At 37.0% G+C, this 13,133-nt stretch overlaps 1 protein-coding gene across 1 annotated transcript in view; it reads left to right on the forward strand.

Annotated features, from left to right (window-relative positions):
• Nucleotides 1-13,133, forward strand: part of LOC107714925 (SPRY domain-containing protein 3-like) — a 69,996-nt gene that overhangs the window by 40,866 nt on the left and 15,997 nt on the right. The window contains exon 8 of the mRNA XM_016520923.1: nucleotides 6,632-6,781. Within this exon, the coding sequence (XP_016376409.1) occupies nucleotides 6,632-6,781 (150 nt within the window). The remainder of the gene's footprint in view (nucleotides 1-6,631; nucleotides 6,782-13,133) is intronic.

Genomic DNA, 13,133 nt, shown 5'->3' on the forward strand with positions numbered 1-13,133 from the left:
GTTATTCTCCTTTGAAAATGTGCGTTCCGGGCCGGAATGTCGGTCTCTGTTTTGGTTTGTGAAACCCGCCCACTGCCAGTTTACCCAATTGTATTTCGGCACCCCGGGTTGCCAGTTGGCGGAGAAAACAGCGTATTTCACTTCATTCATAGTCAAGTGCGCTCGTTCCTGTTGATGTTGTCAATCTGGCAACCTGCGTGTGCGTCAAGTCTGAGGAGGAGGGGCCAGGTGAAAAAAACCCTCTCCAATATTTTGAATTTGAACTGCAATACCTAGTTCAACCACTCTGTGTCAATCCTACATACATCACCTTTAATGTAGCTAATAAAAAGTGTTACCAACTCAAATGAAAGAAATAATTTTTAACCTCAATGACCCCTGTTTATTTATTTTTTTGGAGGGGGGGGGTTAGTGTTTGTCGGAATGTTTCTCACCATCTGGTTAACAGTGAATAACATGCTCTGGAGAATTTTTTACATTTAAAAAAAAAATGTCTTCAGTGAGCCATTGTTTTTGGGTATTGACAGAAAGGTCAAGTATGTGGCGTGGTATTTTTAGCTCCTCGGTCATTTCATCATGAACTAATCAAAAGGAAACCGAAAAAATTTTGTGGTTGATGTTCTTCAACATGACAGCTGCTTTTTTGCTGAGCCCTCTAAATATGCAAATGTCTTTTATCACGCTATGTCCGACAGCATCAGTTGCAGCAGTCCTTTGGCAGGAGTGAGTGATTATGTTTGGGTAACGTCATTCCTGCAGCAATAACTGGTAGTGATAGTTGGATCTATTGAAAGGTGGTGAAAGACTCCACAGATCAGGCCAGCGTTGAGATTTCTTTTCCAGCTAAACACTAGTAGTTTTATTTTGAAGAAATACATAGTCTCAGTTTGGATTATAAGCCAAATACCTACACTAGAGTGACACAACTCTATCACACTTCATAGAAAAATTATCATTTGATATTTGCAGATATTTGTATATCACTTTGTTTTGATAAGAAAAAGTATGTCATGGCCTCTTTATATTGTTTTGCAACAAGGACTCATTCGTTGACATTCGTAGTTAATACATGCAATTTTTTATAATATTTTGCTCATGTTAATTAAATGAATAGTTCACCCAAAAATGAAAATTCTGTCATTAATTACTCACCCTCATGTCGTTCCAAACCCGTATGACTTTGTTCATCTTCAGAACGCAAATTAAGATATTTTTTGATGAAATATGTGAGCTTTCTGACCCTGCATAGACAGCAGCGGAACTACCACGTTCAAGGCCCAGAAAGGTAGTAAGGACATCGTTAAAATAGTCCATGTGACATCAGTGGTTTATCCGTAATTTTATGAAGCTACGAGAATATTTTTTTTGCGCAAAGAAAACAAAAATAACTTTACTCAACAAATCTTCTCTTTCGCGTCAGTCTCGACTGCCATTCACAAGAGTAGCACGACGCATACCACGACTGTCATGAATGCACATCGAAGTCTGACACGGAAGAAAAGAAATTGCTGAATAAAGTCGTTATTTTTGTTTTCTTTGCGCACAAAAAGTATTCTCGTAGCTTCATGAAATTAAGGTTGAACCACTGATGTCACATGGGCTATTTTAACGATGTCCTTACTACCTTTCTGGGCCTTGAGCATGGTAGTTCCATTGCTGTCTATGCAGGGTCAGAAAGCTCTCGGATTTCATCGAAAATATCTTTGTGTTCCGAAGATGAAAAAAGGTCTTACGGGTTTGGAATGACATGAGGGTGAGTAATTAATGACAGAATATTTATTTTTGGGTGAACTATTAATACATGCTGTAAAAATATATTGCTCATGTTAAATCATTTTTGTAAAAGTTTAACATAGTAGTAATGTTGTTTTTTGCCTTGAAAATATTTATTTCGTTATTAATTCATGTTTCACCCTCTCTCTATCTACTTTGAATGAAACATGTAGCTTCTCAAACACCCACTGTTATGATTGGCTAATATCTTTACTTAGGAAAGCAGTATGAATGCTGACAACTGAGAAAATAATCCAGAATAACCTTGAAGGGTTTTATAAATCTGTATCCAGCTGTTTGATCCAGCCCAGGTAGGTTATACCGCACCCTAAGTCGTAAATATTAAATAGCCATCAACAGATACATAACATTACTTATGGCTCGGCTGTGGGGTATAGTTATAGTTTTTAACCGCTCCATCTTTGATTAACAGCTTCTTGGCAATGCCTTCACCGTATTTAACTGATTCACAAATAATCTAAGATGCAATGTCAAGCTAATTTATAGTCCCACATTAATGTAGTCGGGCGTTTTGTTAAATAATCTTAAAGGTGATAGTTTACCCAAATTGTGTCATTATTTGTTCACCCTCATGCCGTTCCAAACCTGTATGGCTTACTTTCATATGTGGTGAAAAGAAAAGATATTTTGAATAATGTTTGGGTCCAAACAACATTGAATTCTATTTACTTTACTTGTAGGGGCAAAAAATGACTTAGACATTTACAAACTATTTTCTTTTGTGTTCCACAGAAGAAAGTAAGTGTCACAGGTTTGGAGGCCCTTCCACATGAGTAAACGATGACGAAATGTTCATTTTTGGGTATCCATTTAAGCTTCTTTTTCCTAATGCTGGGCTCCTTCGGAAAGTCATGCCAGTTTCCACAGCCAGGAGCAGCACAATTATCTTAATCTTTTTAACTTGTCTCAACGTCTTAAAAACGTGTTAGCGAGGCACGCCATAACGGTCAAAGATGTCCGTCAAGTGTGCATTTCGCAGAAAAACAATTAAAATGTGCAGACTGACATGTTTTTCTAGCTATATGCAGCAGAGTGGACGTGACGAGCAGAACTTCTTTTAAGTTAAAAACAAGGCACAGAGATGAATGAACATGTCTTAAGTGAACGAGGCAAAAAGACCCATTGTCAATACTGTAGCAATGTATGAAGCACATAGAAGTCACTTTCAAACCAAGCTGCTCTCTGTTGGTCAATGACCAACTCAGTTAAATCTATTGCAAAGTCTTCATGTGGAAATCTTCATGAGGAAATCTGTGGAAACCAAATTTCTGATCACATGGATTCCTGAAATGACTGAATTTTGTCCCTTGAAATTTAGCAATAGCAACAGCAACAGCGATAAATGTGATCGCACCATTACACAACGTGTTATTATAGTGCAATGAACTAGAAAATTAAAAAGGAAAATTTGATTATCTCATGACCCATTATTCGTAAAAACAAATTAATTAACTTAAAAAAAATAATTTAGAAATTGTACTGGGATACCATGATGTAAACATACAAAAGTACTTTTCTATCATAGATCATTTGAAATCATTTTGTTTTGCTTATTTAGGACCATCTTGGACAGTGACAGGAATTCCTAGCGCTACACAAAACAGAGTCTGCATGTTGAGGCTTTTAATATATTGTTTTGTCAATTAAATGAGCAGCTGAATGCCAAGTACTTAACACTCTAAAGAACAAGGTGAATTAAGGATAAATTGCATTTAGACAGACTTCGAGTAACCGCTAGCCGACAGATGACTTATAACAACATCTTCAGAGATTTCGTCTGAGGCTGTCAAAACATAGACCCTATTTTAAAGACAAGAGACGAGCGAGACAAACATCTCAGCGGCTCCACTTGTGGGCGTCTCCCTCTTTGTGTCCTCCGCCTTTTCCACATTCTCCACACTGTGACAGGAAGTTGTGGGACTCTCTTGCAATGTTGCACCTGTTGCCGGGGCAGCGGGTCAACAAAACAAGCTGCCGCCCCCACGTAGGTCTTTGGATGGTGACGTTCGAGAGCATGTCGGATCTGTCAGCACTGTTATCCGAGCATGCTAGGAGCTGTTGAGAGCCGTTAGGAGTGGTATAAATGTAGACAACCTCCCCATTACTCAGCATCAAGGAGGCAGGAAGGTGTGACTAGGTGCAATTTTACCTCCATCCTCAAATGAGCAGGCAACTGTCCTGGCACGAAAACTTGAAGAGGTTGATGTTGAAAAGAAGAGTCGGGATATCAGTTCCTTGGTGGGTGCATCCACCAGTGAGCATCAGGAGATGAGAAGAGAATGCCTTCCGTTCCAAAAACATGCGTTCTTCCATATTGAACACCAATCCTTTTATTTGGATCGATCAAGTCTGCTTTGATCAAAGCAGCGGCTGATTGTTTGCAGGATTTTGCATCTTATTTTCTGTAGTTGATCAGTGGTTTTGATGTCAGCGGGGGATATTCTTGGACAACTGACAGCAATCTGTTCATGGCCAATTAAAGGCTCCTTTTGACTTTTGCACGCACGTTTTCGTGTTTTTCAAAATGTCTGGTCGTTACCAGCATGTGGTTGTACGAGGCCCCCTGTCAGAGTCTCCATCTGACCTGCAGTTGTCTAGCGGCGTAAACAAGGATACCAAAGGTTGTTGTAGATGGCATTGGCGAAATCTTTCCACTGCCCCAATAAAGTGCTGATTCTGACATTGCAAACGGAAATTTCTAAGTAATTAATGACAACCAGTTGAAATCTGAAAGTAATCACCATGCTGTGTTGTGAGTTTAGAAGCTGTGCTGGGCCAGAAACAGAACGTGAGAGAAAGGCTGTTTCATGTGATGCCCAAAAGTGTTGTCTGGGTAGGCAGCTTACTACGTTTTTACTTGAAGGTAAAAATTTTACTTGATAATTCAAAGGTCATATGAAGGCCAAAAATGTTTTAATCTGAAGTTAAAGTTTTAAATCGAACATTTGAAAGTGCTTATGATACCCAGAAATGCTGTTAGGCACTAGGTTCTCAATTGAAGTACAAGAGTTTTGTCCTTTTTGACCGTTGACACATGCCAAAAAATGCAGTCTAGGTTGGGATCCGAGGTGTTAAAGTTTAAATTAAGCACCTGAAAGTGCACATGATGGCCAAAAATGTTGTTTAGCTTTTAATCTGAAGGTTAATGATGTCTAGGTAAGGCAGCTCACTAGGTTTCAAATTGAAGTGGTTTTAGCCATTGTTTTTGCCCATTTTGTTCTTTTTTGCCACTTTTTTAATGCCCAAAAATGCTTTTCAAATATGCATATGATAACCAAATATGCAATTCAGTTTTGGTCTTTAAACTGACAGTTCAAAAGTGCATATAAGGCAGTCCATTAGGTTACATTTTTGGCCTTTGATCACTTGAACAGACGTAGGATGCTTAAAATATGCAATTCAGTTTTGGTCTTTAAACTGACAGTTCAAAAGTGCATATAAGGCAGTCCATTAGGTTACATTTTTGGCCTTTGATCACTTGAACAGACGTAGGATGCTTAAAATATGCAATTCAGTTTTGGTCTTTAAACTGACAGTTCAAAAGTGCATATAAGGCAGTCCATTAGGTTACATTTTTGGCCTTTGATCACTTGAACAGACGTAGGATGCTTAAAAAGGTCATTTAGGTGGGCACTATTTCAAGGTTTAATCTAAAGTGTTTTGACTTGGCCTATGAATTGAATGTTTGAGTGTACGTTAGGCATCACTAGGTCGAGACGGTCCTTGGGAGATGGTTCACACTTGCATGATCTGTTGAATGAAACATTTGACCTTATGCCATGTCAAAATTGTTCCATTGGTATTTTTTTATTTTCATTTGTAAGGCTAGGTAGGTGGGGCTGTCGAAAGATACCACTCACATGTCTGTAGTTGAAAACCCATGCCCCACCCTCACTATCCCATGAACTTATTGAAGACAGGTCAACCTTTTATGTCTTCCCTAATAATCTTATTACATCTTTGCTAACACACCTGATGGAAAATATCAGTCTGAAGATGTGTCATCACTCCTGTGTGCTTGGGTTTGCCCATACTTGATCTCATTTCATGTAGATTATTCTTCTAAATATTCTTCTCTAAGTGCCTTGAGCTCAAAACCATCACTCAAGGAATTTTTTCTTTATATGTACACACCGCTGTTCAAAAGTGTAGGGTCTGTAAGACTTAAGATCAACAAGGCTTTATGTATTTGATCAAAAGTACAGTTATGTTGTGAAATATTAATACAATTTAAAATATATATTTTTTTATTTTAATGTATTTAAAAATTTAATTTATTCTTGTGATAGTAAAGCTGAATTTTCAGTATCATTACTTCAGTTTTCAGTGTCACACGATCCTTCAGAAATCATTCTAATATGCTGATTTGCTGCTCAAGAACCCTTTTTTTTTTCTTTATTCTTTGTAACAGTATAAAGTCTTTTGCTATGATTTTTGATCAATTTAATGCATCCTTGCCGAATGAAATTAAAGTTTTAATTTCTTTAAAAACAAAACCTCAACAGTAGTGTGTCTGAACATAAAACCTGAAACCAGTTTCAAGATAGCTTGGCATAAATTAAGATCTTCCTTTCCTTGAAAAACTGAGGCTTAGCCAGGTATGTTTGCAGTGCAACATATCCAATTTCCCAAACCGGCTCACAGCCAGGCTGACTATTTTTATAGATGCATCTGATTTATGCCAAGTTAACCTTAAACTGACCAAATAATCCACCTGACAAGATCCTGTTTCCTTCCACATGAGCAAACAGTTAAAAACACAATATTAAAACATGTATAATGATGTGTAATGCTCTATAATGTATCTAAATTAAGTGTATGATGTTTTCTGCCGTAGCTTCTGGAATATGTCGGGAAAGGGAAGAGCATCATGGACGTTGGTCTGGCTCAGGCCCGACAGCCCCTCACGACACGAAGTCACTACTTTGAAGTGGAGATTGTGGATCCCGGAGAGAAGTGCTACATCGCCCTGGGTCTGGCAAGAAGAGTAAGTCATTTGCTGTATTGTTCCACATTTATAAATTAGCTACTTGGTTTAAAAGCATCTGCTAAATCAGTGAATGTAGGGAAGTGCATTTAGTTTAGTTTTTGTTTTTTTAGATATTTTTGGCAATAGTGTAGTCTTTTGATAAAAAATTCCCAGTGTTTTTTTTTGGGTCAAGGAATGAACAAGAAGAGAAGTGTACAATAAGCTCTGGATATACACCAAGATCGCAAATGCAGCTTCACAACACTGTGTCCTCATAACAGTTAGAGTCCGACATTCTAAAATGCCCTGAGGTGCAGAATGCATATAGAACAGCGGTTTGAGCAAATCACCTCAAACGAACAGTTCACTCATCTGTCATGATTTACTCATCTTCAAGTCGATCCCTTATGACTTAATTTCTTCTGTCAAATGGTGTCCAGTGGCTGTTAGGCTCCAAAAATGCATCATAAAAGATTCATAAAAGTAGTTCAAATGACTCATGCAATATTACAAGTCTTTTTTAAAAACCTTACACAGTCATTGTACGAGCAACAGACCAGTTATTTACTTAAAAACCTTGCCTTGGGCATAGCTTTCAAATCTCACATTTCAAATCTGTTTAGAATATAATGTCCTTCAACTACTTTTTAATGTATTTATGGTGGTTTTGCCATTCTGTTTTGTTGTATGTAAAAGAGCAGTGTGAACTTTTTTAGTTTAGTGTTATTTATGTGTTATATGTACGTGTGCAGTGGTGCTCTGAAATGAGAAGGCAAAGTCCTCATTTTTTCTTTCTTTTTATTTTTAAATGAAATGTAAATTCGTGTCCCAGTCACATTTTCTTTCTTCATTACTTAGACAATCAAAAAAAGGGGGAAAAAAATATTCTATTTTATATTTTACTAGGGCTGCCCTCGACTGAAGATTTTTCTACATTTACATTTTCTCCAAAATAATAATTTTACATTTATTCCAAAATAATAATTCAAGGCAGAAACAGTGTAAACAATATATTTTATTTGTGAACTTATGTTCAGCTATTCTTTTTAATAATTAACTTTTAGCTATTTGTGCATTTTTCGGATCATCAGTCATCAAAGCTCGGTAAATTTTGGTCACAAACACGGAGATTAATTACTTTACATTTCGCCAAGCTGATTAATGTTATATTTTATATTATTGGTGTTTTTTTTAATTTTTGTACTACAAATTATTTTCTCATCCAGTATTTTGAGGAGACACTGCCTCCCTTGCTTCCTCGGAGGAAACACCCTATAAAAACAATATTTTAAATGAGCTTTTATCTTTAAATTTTTAGTTTAGTTTTTTTGTTATTATTATTTAGGTTTAATATTTTAATTTCAGCTGTAGTTTTAGTATGTGTTTATTTCCATTTTGTAATTTTAGTGCAACGTTTTTAATTTTTGGTTTATAGTATATATAAATGTTTTTAATGGTTTCAGTTGTAGCTAGCGATAATAACCCTAAATTACAAGGTTGAGTAAATGAGTTTTTTTTGTTGTTGTTTTTTGAGTGAACTATTCAGGAATAGTTAAGGTGGGGACAGGAACGTGACCACCGTGTTCTTCTCTCTTCCTGACATCCTGTACAAGACCATGAAGAAAGTGGAGGGTAATTAGTCTCAGGTTGGGAACGGCAGACGGTAAACAAGTCTGTCATGTTGAGTCGTGCGAGGCCGCTGGTTGCTCAGAGAAACGGAGAGCAATTTGTTATTGTTTTTTCTAATTTTGACGTTTGCTGGAACTTTGCATCTGCGTTTCATTAAGTATCAAATATCAGTTAAAGCATTGCTGCCTAATTACTGTTTACTCCCATTGGACGTGTACCGTGTTCCCTGCATCCTGTGGCTGGAGAGACGTTTACAAACAATGTGGTTGTTACTTGTTACAACATCAAGTGCGCGTATCACCTCTGCCGTTTGAGGAACAGCCGCGGAATGGCAACCAGCCTAGGTAATGGCAGGATCTCAGCTGCGGTGAGAACATCAGATGGGCAGAATTATAAGATAGTCTGTTCTCTGCCAGTCCCAGTTTCGGTCTGAGTATGATGGCGGATGTGGGGAGGAAGAGCCGAGCTCTTATCTGCGATCAGTGAACCCTCACCCCCTGTGAACGGGGACTTTAGCTGGCCGTACGAGCTCGTACACATGCATCCGGAATATACACTGGGTTGCTAGGATGCAAGACAAAGATTTTCTTGGTTCTAACGAGGGGCGGAGGTGCGTACTGGAGCCTCAGCGGTCACGTCTGCGTGAATGAGTTCAACCCATATCACCTCCTGACCTTCCCCTCTTGCACCAACCCTTTCCTTTGCTCTCATCCGGCTCTCTAGCACTTCCCATGGAGCAATCGCGGGAGTGTGTGTTCCTGAAAACCCTGGTGTCCTCATTTATTTGGGAAACATGCACATTTCAAAGTGCAGATCAACTTTTGAAGTGTTCGGCACGAAACACAATAGTCCATCTGTCACCAATCCATCTGACCTTTTCTGGCACTCCATTGTATTTTTGGGTGTTTCTTCAACTTTGGCCACTTTTAAGATATTAAGAACTGCCTTGGAAAGATTTTTCCTTTATAAAATATGCTGCTTTCCAAATGTCTTGTATTGGTAGATTTTATTGTTTTAGCCTTGTATTTAACTCTTAACTGTGGAAATCCACCATTAAAATATGAATAGTTACATGTTTAAAACAGATAATCTGAAAGAAAAATAAAACATTTCATTATGTATTATGCATACATATTATGTATTATGAATACACTACAGTTTTAAATCATTTATGTTTTTGAAAGTCTCTTATTCCCCCCAATAATTTGAATATTTGAATATATTTTAAACTGTAAGTTATTCCTGTGATATCAAAGCTGAATTTTCAGCATCATTACTCCAGTCTTCCGTGTTACAATATCCTTCATAAATCCTTCTAATATAGTGATTTGTTGCTGAAATATTTATTATTATCAATGTTGAACACAGTTGTGCTGCTTAATATTTTTGTGTCTTTTCTAACATTAGAAATGTCTTTACTATGAATTTCTTTAAAGTCTTATACATCCCAAATGTTATGAATGTTTTACATTTTTAAATTTGAAGTTTTTTTTTTTAATTTAAAAAAAGAGACTGTCCCACAACTGTAGCATAATTTTGCCACTAGTAAAGTTTTTTCAAAAGTTAGTGCACTTTCTTGAGAAGAAATATGAGACAAGTGATGTGTGAAGAAAACAAATTAATATAATTTGTGAACAGAACATTTTTATTTCCAGTCAAGCTATAATTGTCAAATTATGTAAAATGTGTGGAAATCTTATGTATTTAAAAAGCAATAAAAACTTGCTAGCAAGACAGAGAAGTTAGTTGTTTTATTCCAAAAATGCTTTAAATATCATTTCCACCACTATCATTTCTATCACACAATATTAAATGCATAAACTGAAGTGTGATTGAATTGACACAAAAAAAAAGGAAAATATGGACAAGAATTCTCCTTTGATTTATATACATATACACTGTTGGACATTGTCAGGGGTGAAATTAAAAGCAGTATAAAGCAGCAGATAGTATATAGCTCTTATCCCTGGTTAGGCTTTTACTTTTACTCTTTCTAAAAGTGCTCATAGTTTATTGTTTCACGATGACAGCCATTCCCAGCACCCGTATTGTGGTGGTTGAGGGCAGGTACCCTCTTGGCCTAATCTCTGCACTATATGCCATGTAGAGATGTGCATCTGCCTCCACCGGCAGCCTCTCCGCTACTTGTTGTCTTTGCCACAGTGTGGAAATGCAGGCAGCTCGAGTATCGCACATAAAAGCCCCGGGTGGATCTGATAGCGCTCTGCCGTGGACACATATGCTACTGTTTGTGTTTCTTGGAAGCTCGATGCTTCTCTCTAATGGCTTTTGCAGTCTCCTCAGGGGGCCAAAACGCTATATGCATGAACAGCTCCTCTTCTCAAACAGGAGTATGCGGTATATAATTTCATTTGACGAATTAAAAAAAAACTGTTATGTGGGTTGCTGGGCCGAGCGGGGTGATTGATGGCTTGTGTGCATTGCGTGGCATGCTGAAGTGTCTGTTTGCTTGTGTGTTTATACGCTGTACATGATATGGAACGCAGATGTAATCGTACGAATGCACGGAATGCGCTATCATTTATCATGGTGTCAGGGCACAGATGTAAACTCATTGGAAATTAAGTAATGTTTGCAAACAGTTTACTTTGTCATGTGTCGTTCCAGAGAACGCCACTCCATTGTCTCTACATGTTTAGAGCTGTTTGTCAGATTCGCGTTTGTCAGGTATCATCATCATCCCCGTGCTTTCTGTTGCACAACTTCATCATCTAGTCCCGAGCTTCACCTACACCGGCGGACTGAGGGATGTTAAACGAGTCATCTTACTTTCTTAGAAAGGGTCTTTGTGACTTGTTTAAAGTATCTGTCCGTTTTAGGACAGTTTTGATCCCCTGGTCTATGTTTTCTCCTCTTCCTTATTAGATAAACAGATGAAAAGATCTCGACTTGAACCATAACACAACCCTCTTTCAGCCTTAACCAATACAGATCCCCTTGTAATCCTCTAGACGAGATTACAGAATGCCAGCACATGGAATTCTGGCATTCTGCTCACCTGTGTTACACTTATTTTATTGTTGTTTTTGGAAAGAAATGATTTTAGGAATTAGTATTTATTTTTAAGAAAGACATTCTTAATGCATCATACGTGTAGTCTTTTTGCATTTTTAATGCACACTGTTATGTATCATTTCTTTTCATAAGTAACTCTTTTAATTACAGCATCCACAATATTGTTACTGTGGCTACAATTAGTTGTCAACCAACACTACTGTTTAAAAGTTTGGGCTCACTAAGAGTTTCTTTTTATTAATTTAATTAAGACTTTCTTTTTTATTTGAAAGAAATGAATTTTATTTAAAGAAATTAATACTTTTTTCCACAAGGATGCATTGATTAATTGCTCAAAAGTGAGAGTGAAGACTTACAGTGTTACAAATGATTTCTATTCAAATAAATGCTGTTCTTTTGAACTATATTCATCCAAGAATAAAAAGAAAAACAGAAAAATGTATCACAGTTTCTAAAAACATATTAAGCAGCACATCTGTTTTCAACATTGATAATAATAAATGCTACTTGAGCAGCAAATCAGCATATTAGAATGATTTCTGAAAGATGATGTGACACTGAAGACTGGTGTAATGCTACTGAAAATTCCACCTTTCATCACAAATAAATTACATTTTAATATATATTCAAATGGAAAACAGTTATTTTAAACTATAATAATATTTCACAATATTACTGATTTTACTGAATTTTTTTATTTAAATATAAGATACTTCTTTAAAAAACATTTGAAAAATCTTATCGACGTATCTTGATTAATGTTAATTTCGACATATACATTTTGAGTTGTGAAAATTAATGTATTATCAAACATGAATTAGCATAAAATTTTACAGCATTTATGTATTTGATTTTTCTGTGCAAACAGACTTTAATAGTCTCTTCAAATGACAACAGAGAAATACAAAAATATCTTTCCATGATGATTAACTGGAAAGTCATTCTCAGATCTTATCAAAATATTGGCCGCTCCCTGTGTTTCTGCTGGCATGGTGTGTCTGTATATGAAAAAACATAACCTTTGCAGCTATGTGACAGCAACACTTAAACCTAAAACAATGAGCTGCGATGCTGTAATTGTTTTCTGGCTGTAGAACTCAGTCGTCTCTCCACCACATTAATATGAAAGTGTTGAGTGAGATTGTTAAAAGTGAAAGCGTGGCAAGTTCATGTTTAGAGCAGGGCTTGAAAACGAAAAAACAAAAATCCAATCGGTTCACTCCGAGCAGAATCGATATTTTAACGTTTCTGTTCCTGCGTTCCTTTGTATTATTATTAGGGATGCACCGGTATCGGGCCCGATACTGGCCTCCTGTACTCGTACTCGTACTCGTTAAAATGCCCCGATACCAAACGCCGATACCACACAGCATGTGATAAGCGCCATATTCAAACAAAGAAACACTGACAACAAACAGCAGAAATGAGTTATGGATGTCTACTATGAAGTATATGTATGCAATGAATATAACGTTAAACATTCAGTATTAACGCCTGTATAGCTGATGTGAGCGAGCTGATTAACAAAGCACGCTGAGTGGATTGAGCGCGCGGCGGCGCAGATGCGCGAGCTTGTCGAGTGAATATACCTTTCTCACAGACATCATTGGAAAGTTTATAGTTCGGTCGGATATGTCAAAGACAAGTAAGTAAAACAATGCACAAGTTACCTAACGGTAGGGAGAGCGAGAGAGAGAGAGACAGA

Source organism: Sinocyclocheilus rhinocerous, unplaced genomic scaffold, assembly GCF_001515625.1.
Source record: "Sinocyclocheilus rhinocerous isolate Xijiao unplaced genomic scaffold, SAMN03320098_v1.1 scaffold28, whole genome shotgun sequence".
NCBI classification, from domain to species: domain Eukaryota; kingdom Metazoa; phylum Chordata; class Actinopteri; order Cypriniformes; family Cyprinidae; genus Sinocyclocheilus; species Sinocyclocheilus rhinocerous.